Source organism: Parasteatoda tepidariorum, chromosome X2, assembly GCF_043381705.1.
Source record: "Parasteatoda tepidariorum isolate YZ-2023 chromosome X2, CAS_Ptep_4.0, whole genome shotgun sequence".
NCBI lineage: Eukaryota > Metazoa > Arthropoda > Arachnida > Araneae > Theridiidae > Parasteatoda > Parasteatoda tepidariorum.
The window spans coordinates 59882802-59905848 of record NC_092215.1 but is presented as its reverse complement, the minus strand read 5'-3'; the positions used below and the strand labels follow the sequence as shown (position 1 = coordinate 59905848).

The window sequence follows — 23047 nt, the reverse complement described above, 5'->3', positions numbered from 1 at the left end:
TTTTGCATAGCAATCTATATTTTTGTTTAATTCTTCTTTACAATTTTAATTTTGTTTACTGATAAAAATATTTTACGTACAAAATATTTCGAACAGTAAATCTACTTGAGATAGATCAGATGTAGCTAAGAATTGTTTAGAAATTTTTTTTTATTTATATTTTGTTGTATGCTGTTTTTTCAAATTTTTTGAGGGGGGGGGGTGTTCCTATCTGTGTTGGGAGGAGGATGGGCACCCTGGTATGAATAAAATATATGACTTAAATTTAATTATTATTTTCAAACCTTTTTTTTTCTTTTGCTGAAAACTTTGTTCAAGACATAAGAGTTTGAATTGGTTACTTTTTAATTAAAGCCTATTTAAAATAACTGAGTTTCGATGTCTTAGTGTTACATATTTTGATTAAACCATATTTTATTGATAATGTCTTAGTAGATGATAATTAAATAAAATAAGGTGTAAAAAATATATGTGACTCAAAATAAATACTCAAGTGTGATTTGTGTCAAAATCTTGCTTTTATCTTGCTTGTGTTCAGAATTGAAATATTGAATTAATTTTTTTGTAAAAGCCTGCTTTTTTTACGTGGTATAAACGCAGAAAAATTAAAAAACTTTTTTTCAAACTTTGGTATTCTTCAGAATGTAATAAATTAAAAATATTTTTCTTTCTTCTTAAGTTAAATAGAGCTAATTAAAATAATTTCATAAATTGTACAATCATATTTATTTAACTCGGGTAAATTGATTTGGGACCAGTCTCTTAAAAGGCTGTCCTATATTTTTTTTAATAAAAAATACCTTAATTATTTTTGTTTTTGCTGCTAGGAATGTTTGTGTTAATAGCTATATGTTTAAATCTCTTCAATGTACTAAACTATTCTCTATTGTTTCATATATTTTGCTTCCCAAAACTTAAAATAATATTTTTTTTATTATCTTTTTTTCTTTTTCTAAATTTGCTGAACACCACATCAGCTGAGCGCTACATTTTCTCCTCATAAAGCTCTAAGATTTTTGGTATCAATGCTAAAGTAACTCGTTCTAATTTCTATTATTATTAAAAATCTTCAGTAACTAGTACTATGAATTTTTTTTAACAAATTTCTATTATCCAAATTAGATTTACTATAACAAATAGTGCTAAAATTTTCCTATCTTTGAAAAAAATATTTCATGATTTTTTTTGAAATTTTTTATGTAACTAGTGTTAAATTCTTGGTGTTAATTTTTCTTATCCTTTTAAAAACTGTTCCCCATTACTATTTACTCATTTATATTTAAATTATAGTAAGCAAAACCAAGTCAAATGAATCTAAATCAAATGGAAGCAGACTATGGGATAGACATAGTGAAATCAGAAAATCTTTGAAAAAGAAGAAAAAAGAAAAGAATTCCCATAAAATAGATGATACAAGTTCTACTCAATCAGATATAACTGATAGATCCTCTGTGACTAGTAGTGAACCAGGAGTTGGCTTGATGTATAAAAATGTATCATCTAGAGAGGTTGGTGTTTTTTTTATTTTTATTAGGGCTTTTATATAAATGATAATGTTAAATGTTCTTAAAAAAAGATTTTTTGGGACATTCTTAATTGAATGGTAGTAGTTGCTGAATGATTGAATAATATTGTTATAGATATTTTATGACTTAGCCTTCGATCAAGGGTTAGCAATCGATTCAAGGGTTTAATTAAGTTACTATCAATATTTAGTACAGTTATTCGAATAAATATCCTAATTACAATAGTTTAGTAGGCCTACATTCTAGTATATACAGCTGAGTATCAATCGAAAGAACAGTTTCAAGTTTCGGTGTTATTCATACAAAACTGAAACAGGGATTCAAAACTATTTTTTTTAAAATCACTTGCTTTGAAAATTGTTAAAATGGAAGTAAATGAAATCTGATTTTAGAAATGAAAAATAAGATGTTTGTTAATTGTTTTTATTTATAAGATAATTTTTTTTTATTTTCAATAATTAAACAAATTAATGGATTGGATAAAATAAAATTTGACACATTTTTATTTCTTATTATTTAATATTTTCTGCACCAAAATTTGGGTTTTTAACAGTAATTTTCAAAGCAAAAAGAGTTTTATGATAAAATAATTCAAGAACATAATTCATGGAACACTTGTAATTTTACATGTATGTTAATTAAAAAATACTTCATATTTATAATAGTTTATATTTATCCTTAGGCCAAAATTTCTGGTTTTTGACAATCGTCACAAACTATGTAAAAAAAGGTTCTGCTTAATATTAATATCTTTTTAAAGTGCCTAATTATGATATTTATTTTAAGTGCATAAAAATATTTTTGAGTGCTTAAAAGATGCTTATTTTTTGTTTAACTTTTGCCTGCCATGGGCATATATATACGCTTCGCCAAGCTGATGTGTTAGCTGTCCCTGGTGTATTTATATGCCTTTCCAAAAAGCACAATGCACTTTACCATATGCTGCTATCAGTAATATTATTCCCATAGCTTTGCAATACAATAGAGTGAGTGACCTTATGAGTATTTTCAAAAAATTTCAGACGAGGTGGGAAGGAAGAGGAAAGGTAAGTTTCTGGAAAGTAAATTACAGATGTGCAGTTATTGCTTGTGTTCATTTTGAGTGATACATACTTTTTTACTTTTCTTTCACTTCCATTTTAATAATTCCATTAATTTCCTCCATGTGTAATAAAAAAATTTTTTTTTTGCAAATATGTCTGAGAGTGAATTCGATGACTATTTTCTTTCATCTTCCGGGCTAGAAAATTTTAAATATCACATTACTTCAGATGATGAGGGCTCTGATTTCGACTAACAATTTATTTATTATTAAACTGTTATACTTTAAAATGTGTTTTTCATTTTTTTTGTAACAGTAAGCAGTTCTTAAATTGAAAAGCATGCCTCTTCTTTTTCTCTAATACTCACCAAAACTATGCACGCCTCTGTTTAAACTGGTGGCATTGAAGGGTGAATTTCTAAATTTTCCTCAGTAGACAAAGGGGTTAATGAAGAACTTATAAAAATTATGAATTTAAAAAATATAGGACATATATTTTTTTATTCTAGCTTGTTTAATGTTAATCATGAAGACAAAATATTGCAGTCAATTTTAATCTGTAGTTAAGTGTAAAAGACTTAGTGTTATAGATTAGATTAATAAAACTTGATGTTATAGATCTTATTTCTCTTTAATGATCATTTGAAATCCTTAAAATTCTCTATGCATGCAATATTCTATGTATTGCTTAGTAGTTAAGCATGATATTTTTTAGTCTTTTGTAAAATATACTGCTTTTTTTTTCAAGTTGATAACTCTGTAGACATTTACAAAAAAGTCTGCAGATTTGATCATCATAATTTACAAAATAAATACTATGGTGTTTGTAAGATTTGAAAATAATTGGTGTTATGTAGCTGCAAATTCAACTGGATTTTGCAATTTTCTCTCTGTCTTCTGGTACAATAAAAAATCATTCTAGTTTTTACTACGTTTAGAAAACTAAATAAAATTGGGAAACTTCCTGAAAACTACTTATTAAAATATATTTTTTTTTTATTGTTTGAGATTTTAAATAAGTTATATTACCAAATAGTAAAGTGAAACTCAAATCTGAAGTAAATTAAAATATTTAAATTTAATATTTAATTTTTTTATTTATATAAGCTTTCTTAAATGCTGTTTAGGATTATGGAATGAAAATGAATTTATGATTTTTGTTTATAAATTTAAGAATAAATTAAAAATAATAAAATGCTATTATATTCAAGTAAATTTATTGTCTATCAAAATGTGAAATATTGCCGTAATTTGAATTTGTAGTTAGGTCTTAGCCATCCATGGACTGTTGTACTACTAAGTTAAGTTTATTTCAGTAATACAGTAGAGAACCATTTAACCGGTATCCAGATAACCGGGAAAAGTTTTGCTCGGTTTTCCCGCCATTTTTAACTAGAACGATTATGAAAAAAAAGCGGAAATAGTACTCATCCTTGAAGTTGAGTAGAGGAAAATGTGAGGAAGGGGAGAATCTTTTACCCAGAGAAACGTCATTTCCTCCGTGACCTTGAAGGCAGGGAAGGGAGGAATGTTTTATTTTCTCCCTTAGGCTGTCAATCAAACTCAAGGGTGTGGCATGCAGATTTCGTTTTCTGTTTGATTTACGAGGGGGGTGGGGAAAATGCATTGCATGCATATCAGTAAACAGAAGATGAAAGAGAAAAATATATTTATCTATTTGACATCGATTAATAAAAATAAAATCTTTTTCTTTTGAATAAATTCTCATTCTTTGGAAGTGCGGTATCATTTGCAAGTTTTTCTAGATGTGGAATCACATCTGCTCTAATTAAAAATCATGTTTTTATCAACAAAAAAAATAAAATAAAAAGAGAATTGTTTATTAATTTAAACATAGGATTATTTTATGAAGCAGTTTTGTTTTTCTGATTCCACTATGTTTGATTTTTTTTTACGATAAATTTCGCACACAATAAATTCTTTTTATTCATAAATTTTATCATTAGGTTTTTTTTTTAAAATTCCGTTGATCTTGCCTTGTTTCGGGTTTTAATATTTATGGTAGTGCCTTTTTTAACTATCGTTTCGGTTCGATAATTTTCAAGTGTTTTTATTTAGATTAATAAGTTTTCCTTTTATTTTATCGTTTTCCCCTGTATAATTAGGTATGAAATATATTGCGTTATTTAATCATTGGCTGTCCTTGTATTAGTTGATTTAGGAATTGTAATTATTTTTAAAAAATAAATATGAGAATTTTGTATTTTTTAAACTTGTTTTTCTTGTCTAAATTTGCAAATTTTTTTATTCTTTTAAATGTTATTTTTCTACCATTTTTTTTTCTTTTTAAAGATAGGAGTACCTTTCTTTTTTTTTCTTACTTTACACATTACACTTTTTCCTTGTAATTCGGGTTTGATAAAACATCAATTAACGACACTTTTTAGTCGATCCAGAAAACCGGGAAATTCAGACATCCGGAATAGCGATGGTCCTGTATAACATAAATTTTGTATTTGATTTTACTTTGTTAGATATAAAAAATTTCTAAAATTCCCTATTATTGGCCATATTGAATACATCAAGCTATAGTGTGGGTAAGACATTTCTTAAATGAACTTTTCTCTTTTTTATAATATTCTAAGTTGAAACTTTTATTACAGTCATTGAATTCTGCTGAACTGGCTCTGTTCCCAAGTCATTGCACAACTGATAGTCATTACTGCAGAGTTATCCTTCCTGATTTATCAACCACTGTAGTTAGAACACAATCAGGTGAAACCGTAGGTGAAATGCTTTTGAAGCTCTTAGAAAGGAGGAGTCTGACTTATAATGCTGTTGAGGCATACATTGTAGGCTCTCATCAGGTAAAAACTTGTTCCAGAATATTACTGATAATAATATGTGTTCCACCAAAATAAAGCCTTCGTGATTGTGTACTGTAATTTGATATATAACATTCTAATGAAATCAATACAGATATATTAAAGAAAGTCTTTATATAAATATATATTTATAAGAGTAATTGACTTCATGCCTTACCTGGCCAAAAAATGGAGTGTATAAAAAAGAGGGAAAAAGTGTTCTTTTAAATTAAAGCCGCCACCTCTGGTGCATGGTTTCAAGTTTGTAGTCCGAAAAAAAAAAATCAAAATTTGTGAAAGATTTTCAAGTAAGTTTGAAAATTTTATTGAAAAATTTTATTCTTCTACATTTTCTTGCAATGGTAGTATTTATATTCAAATGAATAGAATTTTGATACAAAATATTCTACATTGTTCAATTATTCTGATTTATGTTTCATCATAACCACTTACTACATTTTAAGAATGATCTTTCAGTATTTGATGAATTCTTTTTATCCATCATTAGGATAGTCATAAAAATAAAGTTATCCTTTTTGTTCAAAGAGTAAAAGAAAATAATTTTAAATTTTTCCTGTTCCCACAGCTTTTTTTACTTTCTAAAATACGTTCATTAAATTTTTTTCCCAATGCTTTGTTCAGACAAGACCTGTTTTCAGATATAAACAACATAATGGTATCAGAATAAAGTTTGCAATTCTGACTAAATAACTTCTAGTGGAATATTTTCAAGAAAATGTCAGAATTGTATTCTGTGTATCACTGAGGAAATATCTAATACAATTAATCTATATCCGTCTTTAGAAACTGCTGTTTCATCTATAACACTGTTTACATTTCTGACATATGTAAAATTATTTGCATTCTGTTTTGTATGAAATTTACAGGGTATTCGCGCACCTGGAAAGTCATGAAAAATCATGGAAAGTCATGAATTTCGGTATTGAACAAAATTTGTCATGATTTTTACTATTTTTTAAAAAAAATCATGGAAAGTCATGGATTTAGGTCTCCGAAAAATCTAATTTTTAAGAATGGAATCTCCTCCCCCCAATTTCATCCTGTTCCAAATATCTGAATTTCCAACAAAATCACCACTCAGTCATATTTTATTTGAATATAAAATGATTTTATCATGTTCTTTAAAAATTATGGTGTTCTTTCAAAAAATGAAAGAAAAAATATTATTTCTAGAGCGAATTATCCTTTAAACTCTCTTCTGTAATTTAAGAATTTTTATTATTATTTTTTTTAAATTTTATCAGTTTAAAATTCTAGTTGAAGCAAACCAGTTATCGGTGAATTTTTTTTATTCCGAAATGAACAGAAAAATCAGGAGTATTTCTTTCCTTTCTGATGAACAAGAAAAGTATCTTTAGAATATAATTCTGCTGTAAAATTCTTTCCTTACTCTGTTTTTTAAGTTTAAAATCTATAAGTATGAAGATGAAGAGTATAATAGTTTTGTTTATAGCTATTTCGAATAATGTTATTATAATGCTTTTTTAAATTTATTGTTGCGTTTTTGTTGGAGAAAATAGCAACTTCGTTAAGTCATGAAAAATTCTTGGAATTAGTCATGGAAAATCATGAAAAGTCATGAATTTGAAAATCTAAAATGTAGCAGATACCCTGAATTTATGTCTTAGTTAAATAGTGGTTTCGTAAGAGATTTTACTCTTATAACACATCGGCTGATAAGTTTCCAGTCTGACATACAGATGGCGCTCTAAATGCAGAATTAGTATTTTGTTTAGCAAGTCCTAACCTTCAAATAAAAGGTGTTAAAATTTTATAACGATCTGCCAATTGATTTTAAAGTTACAGTGATTTTAATCGAACACCAATTTATGTTATTGAAACAATGGATAAAAAAAAAGAATTTCGTGTTTTTATGAAACATTGTTATTTAATAGGAAAAAACATGGTAGAAACTAAAGCTTGGCTCGATAAGTGTTATTCGGGTTCTTCACCAGGAAAATCGACCATTATTGACTGGTTTGCTGATTTTAAACGTGGTCATACAAATGTTGAAGATGCGCCACGCTCTGGATGCCCTAAAGCTGTGGTTAATCCGAAAAACATAATATAAGTCCACAAAATTGTTGTAGAAAACCACGAAGTGAAGTTGCATGACATAGTTGATTCTCTAAATATATCAAAAGAGTGTGTAGGCTTTATTTTGCACGAACATTTGTTTATGAGAAAGCTGTATTCGAAGTGGGTGCCGCGTGTGCTAACAGTTGACCAAAAACAACAACAAATTGATGATTCCGAGAGCTGTTTGACGTTGTTTCGGCGAAATAAAAAGGACTTTTTGCGTCGGTATGTCACGAGGGACGAAACGTGGATCTACCATTACACACCATAGTCAAAGCGGCAGCCAGCTGAATGGACAGCAGTCGGTGAACCTCCCCAAAGCGGCCAAAAGCGCAGCAGAGTGCTGGCAAAATTATGGCATCCATATTTTGGGATTCGCAATCTTATGGATTGATTATCTTGAAAAAGGTAAAACAGTTAATAGTGATCGCAACATGGCCCAACTGGATCACCTGAAGGAGGAAATTGTCAAAAAACGGACCCATGTACAGAAGAAAAAAAAGTGATCTTTCATCAGGATAATACCCTCTATCACAAGTCTGACTACGATGGCAAAACTGCACGAACTTCACTTCAAGTTGCTTTCGCACCCACCCTATTCACCAGATTTGGCTCCTAGTGAGTTCTACTTGTTTGCAGACTTGAAAAAAATACTCGCGGGTAAGAGATTCAGCACGAATGAGGAAGTGATTGCAGAAACAAATGCCTATTTTGAGGCCAAAGATGGTTCTCTTTTTAAGAAAGTTATAGAGATGTTAGAGAGGAGATGCAGCGATTGTATATCTCTTAAAGGAGACTATATTGATGAATAAATTTGAATTTTTCTATAAATGTTGTGTTTGCTTCATTAGACCGGGAACTTATTAGCCAATGTGTTATCTTGAATAGTAATTTTCTAGAAAACTTTTCAGTATTTAATTATCTAGCCTTTGCAATGGAATCTATGTGCGAAAGTACCGATCAACTCAGATAACTAAACAGCAAAATAAAGAAGAACTTATAAGAAATGAAGATTAGTTGTCTGCAAATAAAATTTTTAAAACTACTAACAAAAATTTTATGTTTATTAAGTGTAATTAATTTATCTAATTAGTGTTCTTCAGCTCCATTTTCTGTATATAATTTATGTGTTGATGCAATAAATTTACCTTTTTTATATTGACAAGGAAGAATTCTGATGTTTTATGAAAGTTTTATCCATAGACATCTTTCACTTGTTCACCATCACAATCATCATCACAAAAAATTGTTAAAAACTATAACAATATTAAAAAACCTTTTTTAGCTGTTTAGATTAAATGAAGAGGATTTGTTTGGCTAAATGACTAACTCCTGATATTATATTAATATGCACTTCACTAGACTAGTGTCTTTAACAAAAGTCTTTAGAAAAGCTGTAAATGACAAGGAACTTGATTTTTTTCTGTTAAAAACTGGCTGTAGTGAATAATTTTATTCTAGCTGCTATACAGGATTGTTACCTTTAAAACTCTTTGTTTTAAACATGTTTAAAAAATTGAATAAAAAACGTCTTTTAATTTGTCTTTTCAAAAATTGCTTTATTTATTTCAAAATAAAAATAAAAAAAATTGTGCAAGAATGTTTTGAGACTGAAAACCAAACCTTTTTTCATACAGTAAAAGTTTCTAACCGGCAGTTGTTTTCTACTTTTAGCAAGAAATGGCTCTAAAAAATTTACAAATTCTTAAATATTTTACTTTTTCAAAATAAACTATAAGAAACAAGTTTTTTTTCCATATTTGTAATGTTCTATTGAAAATGAACATTAAATTTTATATTTTACATTATGTTAAATTTTTTTATTTGAAAAAATTAATAAGTGAAATTAAAAAGTCTGAAGTAAAAATTTGATTTTTTGTACTTAGGGATTGTTCACAAACTATATTTAAATGTATCAGGCTTATCTCTCAGTTTAAATATATTATATATTTTTCAGATTTGAAAATTTAATCACCTTGATAAGTTAAACAACTTTTTGGTAACTCATAAAAAACACTCCGTTGTATGTTTTTGGCTGCACTTATATGCTTTTCTCTAGCAAGCGCTTAGCTTAGCCAAAACAGCATTTTGAGCCTGCAGGGCTGATTGTGCTCCGGAAAAATCCGGATTTCCGGAATTTTCGCTAACAGTGATCCGGAAGTTTCCGGAGATCGAAGGTCCAGGCGTTTCAAAAAATCATTGATCACAGAAGTTTCCGGAAATCAAATTTTCAAAGGTGGAACTTAAAAGCACAGTTTATATTGTTTGTTTGTGAGGGAGAGCCAGAGAGATACTTTATATATGCTTATATTCATGATTAATATTCATTTTTAATCAGTGAATAGTTGTTATAATCATAAACTCAAGAAAGAAAGACATATTTGAAAATTTTAATTATTTCTCCAGGTCATCATAGGTATGTGTAAAATTATAAATATATTTTAAGTAAACTAAGAAATATTGAGAAAAAGGGGAAAAAAACTAGCTTAAAATTTTTTCAATTTAAACTGTTTTTTTTTTTTTAACACAAGAAATTTTCCGGAATTTCGACTTGGGCTCACAATCACCCCTGAGCCTGTCATGTTATATAATCTAGAGCAAAAGTGCTACAACCAAAAATTAATGCTACCCATGAATTCGAACTTCTTTGAAGAGGAAACACTTTTTGTTCATTTTCTATCTAGAAAAGGATGCAATGATTGACTCTTTAGGAAGCGTGCAAATATGTGTCAAAAAGATTTTGAAACTATTTTTACAAAAACTGATTAAGAAATTAAATTTTTATTTGCTTTGAATTATTGTTTTGACAATCGTGTATTTTAAAGATTTTTATTTTATATGTTCATTATAGCCATTAGATCACTGCACAGATGTGACATCATTGAGTTGTAAGGAAATAAGAGTGGAACAAGTCATTTTATTCTGTGTAGAATTGCCCAATAAGAAAACTATAGGAGTAAAAGCAAAAAATAACAAAATATGTGGTGATATTCTGAAACCAGTATTAAATAAGTATGGATATAAAATTGATCAAGTCAAAATGACAGTGGTAAGGCAAAATGCTTTGTTGTTTCTATAGCTTGTTTTAAATGTCTTATTTTAATGGAGTTTTTTTTCTTCCTACAGTATAATCCTTATTTAACAAAACTTGGTAGACTAGACAAAAATTTTGTTGAATTATATGTTGTGTGAATTACAAGACAGACACTCATATTAAAAAATAGAATCGGACTTCTTAAAAATAATATACTTAATTACAAACTAATATGTGTGCAAATTATTATTATTTAAAAAAAATAAAACTAGTGGCATGCAATTACCCCCGCTAGTCTATTTACACAAACCCACTAATTTGCAGTTCCCTGTTGATTCTGTTGCTTTTGGCAGTATTGTTCTTAATACATGATTTATTTTAAGTGCAAATCAGATGGGTTGAAAGATGGGTAAATTCATTATTATGTTATCTTTTACAGGACTCTCCTAAAAACTCTTGTGTGTCAATATTAGTAACACAGCATAACATTTTACAGTGAACGTTTTTAAATAAGGTGCTATTTAAATTCATACAAAATTTGCACCAACTATAATAAATGGAATGATAAATGAATACGTTTTGAAGAAAATGTTGAAAGTTTTCTGAAGTGAAAATATTTGATTTTTTTTTTTTTTTTTTTTTTTTTTGAAGTACAAAACTTGAAATCATTATGTTATAATTATTTTTACATAAACATGTTGGCTAAATTTCAACCATCTGAAAAATGTCTATATTGTTCTGTAAAGATGCTTTTTAGCATCAAAATTTAGATATTTTCAAATTAACTGCTAGTGTAAAAAAAGCCTTACTTTTAACTTTTTTTGCTTACTATAGTTGTGACAAATTTTCTATGGGTGCTCATAGCACAGTTTTTAAAAGTTTTGATGAGGGCATTTTTCTACATTTACTAGTTTCATCAATTAAAATTTCCAAGGCAGTTGCATTAGGTCAAAATCCAGTTTCTACAGCAGTAAAAAGTTGAGAAATTTTCCATGACCACTTTTGATACTAAGCTTCTGGTATCCTAAGTAGGTTTGCCTTTTCCAGATTAGCATGCGTTTCACAATCTCAAAGTGCTTTAATCATCTTTTTTAATACAAGACTTAGTTTTCTATAGCACTATTTACCCACCTAATCTAGATAAATAATTCTAATTACCTTGCACCATATAACTAATTCTGACTCTTGTGCAAGAGAGTTGCATTCAACTCAACTTTCTTTTGGTGCTTTTTCAGGTTTGCCACTCCACAGGGAGAATAGGGTGAATACAGGGAATTCAAAAATCACCTAAAATAACTGGGGAAATGCGAGGAATTTTGAGTTTTTCTTTAGAAACTGAGAAAGTACAAAGAATTTTGTTTCTTATTTTCGTCATTTAAAAATGGTAACCGCTCAAAATGCAATCTATGGGATATTTAATGATCATATTTCAGCTATATTAAACTAGTTCATTTACTATAGCATGATTTGTTTTATGTATGTTCAGCTGTTCCTTTTTCCCTCTAGTTTTTTCAGCAATTATAACTAGTATAGTTAGCCCAATACCAGGGGTCTGTTTAGAAGAATTTCTTAAAGCTGTTTAGAAGAATCTTTTCATAAAGACGGACCCTTCAGAAAATATTTTAACTTAAAAACGAACCCTTCACAAAATAATTTATCTTTTAATCTGACCCTTCACAAATTTGTTTATCTTCATTATTGTTTTGTTAATCTAGTAAACCCGTCCCTGGGGGGAAAAAAAAAAGACGGATGTAAACGAACAAAGTTTTGTCTTCGACCGACGTTTCTGTCTGACTCCTTTAACCAGCTGTTTTTTATAAGGAGCAGAAATAATTTCTGAAAGAAACAAAGAGGCTAACAGAAAACTTCTCACTAATTACATAAACATAGTTTATTTTATGATAAAGAAACAATGAGCTGTAAAAGAAAATTTTGCTTCTTTGGTGAAGTTTATTGGACAAGATCTGGGTGATTCAGACATTCAATCCTATTTAAGTGTATGTGGCAAGAATGCAACATATTTATCGAATATTTCTGCTGATAATATTGTTAGGGCGATTTCTGTCTATCTTGAGCAAATAACTATTATGAATTTAAAGGTAGTAGATTCCTTTACATTATTAGCAGCTGAGTCTGCAGATGAATCACAACGAAAGCAACTTGGTTTAATAGCCTGCTATAAATTAAAAGGTGTCCCTATAGTCAAAGAAGAATATCTTGGGGTGATAAACCTGGCTTCTACTAATGCTGAATTAATAACCAGTGCAATAGAGAAATTTATGATGGTGAAAGGAATAAATATAGCAAATTGTCTTTTTGTGGTATTAGATGGAGCAAATGTTATGAGTAGAGAATTATCTGGGGTTCAAAGAAGAGTTCGAGATTTATCCCCACACTATATATATATAAATTGCAGAAACCATAAATTGTCTCTAATTTTTGCACATCTGTTAAGGAAGTATGTAAGATGTTGATTCCCTGCTGATTAGTTTATGGAAACTTTTCCACTATATTTCTACTAAACAACACATTTAAAAAAAAATTCAATTGAATGTATATTGCATCGGTATTTTGAAGACACTGAAAGTGTCTGTCACAAGATGACTCTCACACGGACTTACATGTGAGAGAAAAGTAAGCCGTTATCAACAACTTGTTGAAACTCTGGACACTATGTTCCAAAATAAAAGAGAACCAGAGCTTAGAGGGCTAAGAGAGCAGTTGATAAATGTTGATTTTTTTTGCTTTGCCTTTTATTTTTATTCAACTTTCTCAAAATAATTTACAAATTGAATCTTTGGCTACAAAACAGTTCAATTTTGTTTGGTTCTGTTAAAGCCAAAGTATCTGTCATCATAAAAGAAGTGGAAAAGCTTTCTTTTAATTTGAAAGATGCCGGAAATTTTTTAAAAGCTGAAGAACCTTTAAAGTTTTCTGATGAATACACTGAGCTTAGTAGGAAAACTCGTTACAAAGGTAACAATATATATGTTTCAAACAGGATCCAAAATTTTATAGAACAATTTGTTAAAAAATTTTTATATGATTTTATGTTGGAGATTTCAGAGGCATTTGCCATCAATAATGCTGTTTTAACTGCGTTTGGTATGTTAAGCAATTTGAACATTAATTATAAGTTACCAAATAGCCCAGACGAAATTTGCCTTTCTACTTTGTTTTCTTTTTATGGGAATAAACAAACTAATAAATTTCAGAGTGCTATTAAAATTTCACCACCATTTATAAATTCCATAGAAGCGAGGAAAGAAATAGATAGTTTTGAGACAGAAATGTCACTTGCAAAAGTGACTTATGACTTAAATAACAATGCTGTGACTCAAATCACTTCTGAAGTGTAATAAGAAAGAAGAAGCTGAGAAATGTGTTGAGAAGAACATATCTTCCCTTGATGCATTAAATTCTTTTTAAAAAGAATCCTATTGCTGGGAAACTTTTCCTAATTTATTAAAACTATTAACATTGTCAGTTATTATACCAACGTCAACAGCTTCTGTTGAAAGGTTATTTTTGAAAATGAATCTTGTTTGCACTGAGTTGCGAACGAGGATGAAACAAGGGACACTCAATAGACATTTGCATATTATTGTAAATGGGCCGGAAAAGTTGACTGATGCTGAGTGTTCAGCTATTATAGATATTTTCAAATCTACTGGCAATCGACGTATATTGCTCTAATATTTTTTAAATCATGTTTTTCTGCTTCTAAGACTAAGTTTGTTCTCATTTCATTTATATTATGTACCTTAACCTCTTCGAAGTCGAAATTTTTAAATTCCAAATGGTGTATTCTAAGAAAATATTTCGACTTCTATAAATATCGTGTGTTCATTCTTATTGGTATTAAATGATTTTTTTTTTGTAAATATATAATTGAGCAATATATTATTCATAAAATTAATTGTTAAAATATGATGTAAATAAAAATTAACTTTTGTCAATTTTTTGAAAAAAGTATTATAAATTTAATAATTGTTTACATTTACTTAATGTGTGAGTCATTAGAAGTGATACATAGCTAAGTTGTGTTATTTAAAATATGTCAATTGTAATTATTAAAAATGTGAGTGATTTTGTTTCCTTTATGTGTCCGAAATGAATATTCTGTATTGTGCAGTATAGGCTAAATACCAAATATTTGTATGTTGCATCTCTAATTTAGTAGGAGCAATAGCTGTTTATTTTTGAAAATTTTATTTTTTTATTATAATTTTACAGAGTTGAGCATAATCTTGTATTCATTTACAATTTAAAAAATCCTTGAAAAGGTTTTTTGCAATAACAGGACCCTATTTTCACAAAAGCAGGACCCTGGATGAACGAATGTGACTTAACGCTTATTTTATATTCACAAATTACGAGTAATTTTACAAAAACAGGACCTTTCACAAAATATCTGGACAGACCCCTGAATATAACTCACACTAGAACACATTGATTGTGTTTTCCCTTTAAATATATAGTGCATAATATGTACAGAAAAAACACTGCAAATTTTTTCTTCCAGATTTGAATGACAACCCTATTTTTTATATTTGCTTGCGTAAAATGCAGCTATAAAAAATGAGATGATAGATTTATATTTGTACTTAAAGAAGCCACAAATCAAATTATGGATTTTACATAAATGTCATACTTTTCCTAGAGTAAAAATAAATAATTGTGTTTAATACAAAATCAAAAAAGCTCAGTATTTTTTAGACTAATCAGTATTGTGGTAGACTATAATGTTTGATTAAAAAAGGAAGCATATATTTCCTTTTATTATGATTTTGTTTAAGCTTTTATCTGAGTTCAATTTTTTTTTCTAATTTTCTATTTTTTTTCAACAGGCTTCCTTACAGAAACCAGTAGTAATTAGTGCACCTATTACTATAATTGATAATCAAAGAATAACTATTGAGATGAAAGAAACATTTTCCAATGTCTGTGGTAAGTCTAGTTATTGTGTTACAATTTATTTATTCTAAATGTATATGTCGAGTGTATAAAATTAAAAGCAGATCAACTTAATAAATTTTCATCTACTAGTGTTCAGATTTTCATCTACTATGGTTTGAGAGTCTATTCTAATTAATTATGCAAAGGATATTTTAAGTTACAAAATCAAGCACAGAAACATACTTTCTCTTAATAAGCCTATCTTCATTTTGATAGATTTATAATATTTTGATTCCTAATCTCAAAATATGTAGTGCAAATACTTGGTTGCAAAAACCATGCTGCATGGCAGTAGACACTGCAGATTATCATAGCATTTGTAGATTAATTAATCTCTGTTTACCTTATTTATACTATTATAGTTTTTGTCTGAGTTAGCGTTACAGACATATTTGAATCTATGAAGGTTGTGCTGCAGATTGAGTCAATATATTCTGCTTTCAGGGGTGGCCAAATATTGGTTAATATGGTCTCAACTGTTTAGAAAGAAAAGCAGCCAAAAGGTTAAACCTTCTCTTCCTAATTTCAGTATTTGCATTTTTTCTCTTTATCTCCAGAACTATCAAAAAATTTTGAACTTAATTGTAAAACTTCTTTTTTTTTTCCAGAGACAATTTCATTCAAAATGTAATATTTTCAGATCATTTATTATTAATATAATAATAGTCAAATAATTTTTTTGACTTTTGTGGTTCACTAATTTTGACATAATATGTAATTTTTTGCATGTGATTTTTTTTGCATTTATTTATTTTGAATAAATGAGTCTTACAATTCTGTGCAAAATATGGTATAAATGCCATTAATATTATGAGGTTAAAACTTTGAACTGCTCTCCATTCAAACTATATTTTCCAGATTACAGTTACTCTTTATAGTGAAGGTTATCAATCTCAATTAATCGGAAAAAATAATGTTATTCAGATAAAGTGTTTCTTTTGGTGTCTGATTATAAACTATAAATATTGTTTGCTCAAATTAATAAGCATATTTAAGGTCAACCTATTAAGGTATTTAGATTCTATCTTATTACATGAAAATGTGATTTTTAGATTACAAATTTTAGAAATATTTTATTAATTAGTTTTTTAAATTTGATTACTTAATGGTGTTTTCTTCTTCGATTTTGTTCAATGCAATATGTATATATACATGGCTGTCAATTCTTTTCATATTTTCGACATATATGACATTGTTTTGGTGGTGTTAAAGTAGATTTTAATATCTTAATTAGATTTTAATGTCTTAAATTTGTTACATTGTTCAAATATCTTAATAAATAATGTATTTTATGTTTTTAAAATATGTAAGAAAAATATAAGTGTCAGTTATTCTTGAAATTTTTTTTTAACAAAAATACTTGTTTTAACCCATTGCCTGACCCAAAGGCAGGTGGGATGGGTGAGAAGGGGAAGTTGCTGGAAAGTAAATCATAGCTGTGCAGTTATACTTTAAATATTATTGTTTTTATCATTATACTGTTTCACTTTAATTTTTGTAATTCGTTATTTCTTTCTTTTACTGTGTAAAAGTAAACAGTTTTTTGATTGAAAATCGTGCCTCTCTTTTTCTCTAATACGCACCAAAATATGTGCGCTTATGTGGAGACTGATGTCACTGGGGGGTGGGGGGATGAATCTCGAAAATTTGCTGGGCAAGCAAGGGGTTAATAAAGCCTTTCTTTTTCTAATTCGATGTTTCTATACATTTTATTTATATATATTTTATGAAACATGACACCTAAGGAATTATGTATATGCTCTAACTTAGGCACGAAAATTTAAGTTTATGGTATCAAAAAATGTCAGTTTTTTTTTTTTAGATTCGTTCTCCCTATAATTTTCAAGATATATTAACATTGCTTTGGATTATTTATGGAAGATATTTTTTTTATTGTTGTTTACAAGAACTTTACTTTTAACCATATAGCACATTTATTCTTGCTGCTGTGTAAAATATAATTCACATTTGTTGTTGCATTTGCATTATATTCTCAACCAGTTCCGTGGTGAACTGTCATTATGAAAGACTAAAGTTCAATCCTCAGTGGTGACTTGATTGAAAAAGTCAACCTCTCTTCAAATTGATATGTTACAGGCTGTCTAGTAATTAATGTCAGATTGGACGCATTGCTGATCATTTGACCACAATGTTTTACCTTTTTTATAATGTCTAATATTGTTATTTTAAGGAGTTAGTATTATAATTGCCTTATCATAAAAAATAAATATGTATTTTTGTAATTAAATTTTTCAACTTCCTCAGATCCATTTGTTGTTAGCAAAGAGAAGTCAACTCATCCCTTTCCTGACTTAGAAGAATTAACGAACCAAATTTTTGACGACTTGCTAAAAACAAGGCCAGAGTTTCAATATGATGGCTTAGGGTCTATTGACCAGGAAAAATCAAAAGAAAATGTAAGATTGTTATATTAAATGAAATAGGCTTTATTATTATTATTTTTTTAATGTTTTAAAAATACAGTTAAAGTGGTTAATAGATAAAATAAGAACTGTTCTTAACTTAGCTTATTTTGATAATTTATTTGCATTAACTGCAAAGACTTACTAAATTTTTTAAGTTATTGTTAATTTTTTTAAATGTTAATTTGGAATCGAAATTAATACTTTGAATAAAAATCAGCAATTTTTAATGTATTGAATCTTTTGTTTTCTTTTAGTATCAGGTCGGTAGCAGAATTTACAGTCAATCTGCAGCACTATCTATAAAAAATAAATTTGTGTGTGATTACAGCACAGTCAAGCAGAGATTGTAATTGTAAATATTAACCTTAATCTAACATAACTTTAGCACAATTTGAGAATATTAAGTATAATAAAGTTATACACAAAAGCTTTCTGTTTAAATTTAATTTGAACTTTGTACAATCATACTTTGGATTTGCCCAAAAGGAGAAAAAACAGATGCTTATACTAAGCCCAATAAAGAAACCAGATAGGAAGGTTTAGCTTGGAAATGATAATATTAAATTGAAATCTTGTAATTTTAAGGGATGAAATTAAAAGAATTGTAATTTATGGTGTTCTGTCTTGTGCTTATTTATAACTTATTTTAATTATTTAAATGAAATTCACAAACTTACCATCACAGATACTCTGCAGACAAATAAAACAGTAACCAAAGATGTAAACATTAAGTTGGCGTCTTTTTTTTTTTTTTTTTTTTTTTTTGAAAAAAAAAGGAAACCGTTCCTTATTTCTCTGATAGAAAAATCATCTTTTTCGTTTTATCTGTAAATTTTACTTGTTCTCAGGCTCTTTCTGTTAGCAATTTTTCTCAATTTGTTGTTTATTTAAATGGAAAAAAAATATCTGAGGTGTAAAATAACCTGCAGATGCTGAGCAAGAAGTTTCCTGCTACCGGGGGAACATCAGTAATTTGCAGAATGATAAGAAATTTTTTTCAACAGTATTTTATAAAGATATATCCTGATATGTTTTTAAGATATGACTTGCGAATTTTTTTGTATGCATCAAATACTTTTTGATTTTGTCATAATGAACTGAGTAATCTGTCTTAACTAATGTTTAAATTTTTGAGAAATTAATGAAATGTTTCATTTTAGCGAAATAAGTGTTCTGTGAAATCAGCTGTTCTAACTTTGATATATTAATTGTGATAAGTAATGCTTATCTGTCTCTTTATTTCTAATAGAATTCTTACGAAGGTTCATTGTAGAAATCATTTAATTACCTATATAATGTGATGTAAATCTAACATTAGTTTTCTAGACAGATGGATGAAATTTTGTAAGATTGCTGTTTATAACAATTTATAAAACTCTAATTTTGTAGCATAGAGAAATGATTGCTTACAGTGATTGTCGGGCAAGGTAGAACCTTCAGACAGGACAAAGTTTGCCTAATTTTCACCCCTATTCTAATTCTTTGATTTGCTATTTGTTATCCTCTGTAGTTCTTTTTTTTTTTTTTTAAGGAATAACTATTTTTTAGATATTTAAAAGTTTAAATTTTTTTTTCGTTTTTTACAATTTATTGTTCTTTCTGGCTTCAAGATTTAAAAATATTGCAATTTAAAAGTTTCAATTTAAGGTTAAAATGTTTTTTTCTTTTTTAATTTAAAATTTAATTTTTTTTTTTTTTTAGGATAAAAGCACTTACAAGTCTTCAAATTTGTTTTCTCATATTCCCCATCAAGATATTGATTCTTCTCAATGTTCCAGTAAAATTGAAGCACTGAAGTTACCCAATGAGAATAAACCTCTCTTGCCTCACAACCCATCGAGAATAAAAAGTAATTTTTCAATCTTTTTCAAACAGATTATACTATTTTTCTTAACCCTTTGTTTTTCTTTCTTCAAAATAATCTGAAATATGCATAGTTAAATAATATTGACATACATGGAGAGTTTTAAATTTTACTGATTTTTTTTAAAAATTAACTTTTTAAAAAATATATATGATTATGCAGCAAAAAATTGCTTGTGATTGGGCAAATATTTTTTAAGAGAAATATTTCCTACATTATTCATTAAACAAAAATAAGAAGCAGACGATGACAAAATTTATGCAATGCAGTGACAAAAAATAAAAATTATGAATAGTAGTATACACGCTGCTCTCGAAGGGAAAAGGTTAATTTCCACTTTAGCCAAAAAGTTTCATATTCTGTCATTTCGTGAATAAGCCATCAATCTGCAAGTCTTTTTTTTCCAACTCAACTCTGCGAAACTATCATTTTCCAAGGTATAATGCGAATGAACAGAAGTGGTGATTTTAGGAAAACTAAATATAATTTTGCATTAAGGAGAGATGGAACACAATTGCTGAAATTAGATGCAAAGGGATTAATATCAATTTTGTGGGGAAGAATTGTAGGAGCAAAAGTATACTTCTTACTTTTATGGATTATTTATATTGTCTTTGTAAAAGTTAAATAAAAATTTATATTTTGGTGCGTATAAAGTAAAGTAAAGTTATTTGTGTAATTAATAGATTGCAATATATTTGGTATATGTACTAATAATTGGATATAGTCATGATTAAAAAGGTTAAATGATAGGAATGTCGTGATCAAACAAATTAAGGCCGAAATATATAAAAGGGGTAATTAAATTAAATTAAGGGGAGCGTGATCGTTAAGGAAAGTGGTAGTACAATGCTAATGTGGGATAACAATAACCCAATAGGTTCAAAGGGTCACAAAGTGTGAGGTTTGAACAAAATTGGATGATTTGGTATCACCAAATTTGGAAAAAGGGCAAAACCAAAAAAATAATTAAAGATAAAGAAACAAGGTCATGCTATATCCAGATATAAGTATTTAAGATAAATGGGGTAAATTGATGTTTCCAATATTACCAAGAATACAATGCCCAAAACAATAATAAAAGGGTACTCACCATACATGAGGACATATTAAACAAACAGACATCAAAGGAAGACGGGGAAATAAGCACTTCAGCACCACATTCAATTATTAACAAATTATTTTTATTTAGTAACAAATATCGATCGTTACAATTACTACACATGAATGGCGATTATTAGAAATGGGTGATAAGAGAATTAAAACAATGAAGGCGTCATACATAAAAGCAAAATATAAAAGAACGAGTAATTTAATCGTTATAATAAATATGAAAAGAAAACTTAAATTTGAGAGGACTTTTAATGTTAAAGAAAAATTAAAGGTATAAACTGTTGATTTTAAATTTTTCAGAAATTTATTACAGCTATGGATTTAATTTAAGATAAAGGTTTAAAAAAAAAGTAAAAAAGAAATCCCTCGATACGGACCAAAGTCCGCATCTCGGAGAAAAAAAAGGAACCAGCCAGGAACCAGGCTCGAGAGAAAGAGAATGTCTTCAAAAAAGACTTAAAATTCCTTAACTCGGGTAGACCAGAAAAACTACGACCAATTAAATTTAAAGAGGCGGAGAGTTTGAAATTTAAAGTATAGGGATTGGCTAGTTAGCCCCCCTAAAATTAAAAGAGGAAAAAGAAAGGCGTGAATAGAGGGGTTGGTTAACTTTCCCCACAGGAAGTGCGATGACCGCAACGACCATGAGAAAGGTCACCAAGAAAGTTAAAAAGATTGCTAAAATAAAAAAAGAGGAATAACGTTTAAAGAAAAAATTGAAGGCTTAAATAAAATTAGAAATAAAATTGTCACATTACATTAAGTGTATATGTGACAGTCTTCTCAATGTATATATTGTTTATTATGTATGTCTGATATATTTAAAATTTTTCATGTTTTACTATTTTTGGAACAAAGGTTTTTTTCAAAGAGCAGTTTTCAAAGAAAAGACTATTTTCTGCATGACTGCAGATACTTTTGGATTATGTGTGTTGATAGTTTATTATTTCTTTTATCTTATCCATTATACAAAAAAAAAAATTCCTCAGTTTTTTTGTACCGTCACAAAGCCTGTATAAAAAAAATACAGCAATAAAAAAAATCTGGATTTTAAGAAACAAGTGGAATTCTGAAGCATTAACTGCTAAAAAAGCGATAAACAAGTGGTCTGTACTGTTTGTCTACGATAGGTACTCTGATAGACATTCGTCTGGAGGTGTGGCTGTGACTATGGTAACGAGGTATGATTATTTCAAGTAGGGGTGCGGGGTTTCTCTTTAGGACTGGTTTTGGTGGGAGAAAAGGAGACTTTGGTCTATTGTATTAGCCCTAGAGTGAAGAGAAATGAGCATTTGCGGCTGAAACATCGTTTAGAGCGTTAGATTCCTTTTTTTAATCTTTTCTCTTTTTCAAAAGCTTCTGTTTTAGAAAAAAAATTCAACAAATTTATTTGTGTTGTAAATTTTTTATTTTATTTTTCCTCTTTTAATTTTTTTGAATTTTGAGAAATGCCTTTTAAATTAAAAAAAGGTGAAGTTTTAAAATCACAAGTGCGTAAAATTCTGCACAATGCGTTTGAGTGTTTTGCTAATGAAGCTAAGGAAAAAGCCCTTAAATTACCTCTCCATCAACCAGCTCAAAGAGCATGACAAATGGCTGCTATCGTATTAGTAACTACGTGCGAAACCTAAATTTTACACAGTTAATCAACATCCTAACAAACAAAAACAGACACAAAAATACAATAAATTATTAGTCATAATTAAGAAACTACTATACTGATTTGGACAAAACAATACTATACTGTAATAAGAAACAGAAAACAGAGCAAAACGGCGATTGTTTAAAAAAAATAATTTTAAACTACTGAACATAAAATTTAATTCTTTCTCTCTCTGAATATGAAAATATTAGTTTCAAATTCCTTTATATTTAATAAGCAAAATTTGCTAGTGTTTTATTTTATGTATTGAAATAAAAGAGACATTTGAAAGGTTTTTAAATTCAAATTAGTAAGTAAGGAAAATAAAAATAAGTTAACGAGCTTTGGCGGATAATATATTAACTATCCAATGACAGATAATATATTTAAAATTCTCAGAATAACTTGGAAATCGCTGATTTGCAATATTTTTTTCTTGGAAAAGTTAGAATGTGAGAACTTTTCTTTCACATTCATCAAACTTTTCTTGACTCCTTGAAACCCCTTCCCAACAAA

The 23047-nt window shown here is 28.3% G+C and overlaps 1 protein-coding gene across 3 annotated transcripts in view; it reads left to right on the top strand.

Moving 5' to 3' along the window:
- Nucleotides 1-23047, top strand: part of LOC107439058 (regulator of G-protein signaling loco) — an 81526-nt gene that overhangs the window by 52744 nt on the left and 5735 nt on the right. For all 3 annotated transcript variants that reach the window (XM_016051524.3, XM_016051523.3, XM_043054149.2), the window contains 6 exons: nt 1291-1508; nt 5193-5396; nt 10345-10542; nt 15378-15477; nt 17752-17903; nt 19614-19761. In XM_016051524.3, the coding sequence (XP_015907010.1) occupies nt 1291-1508; nt 5193-5396; nt 10345-10542; nt 15378-15477; nt 17752-17903; nt 19614-19761 (1020 nt within the window). The remainder of the gene's footprint in view (nt 1-1290; nt 1509-5192; nt 5397-10344; nt 10543-15377; nt 15478-17751; nt 17904-19613; nt 19762-23047) is intronic.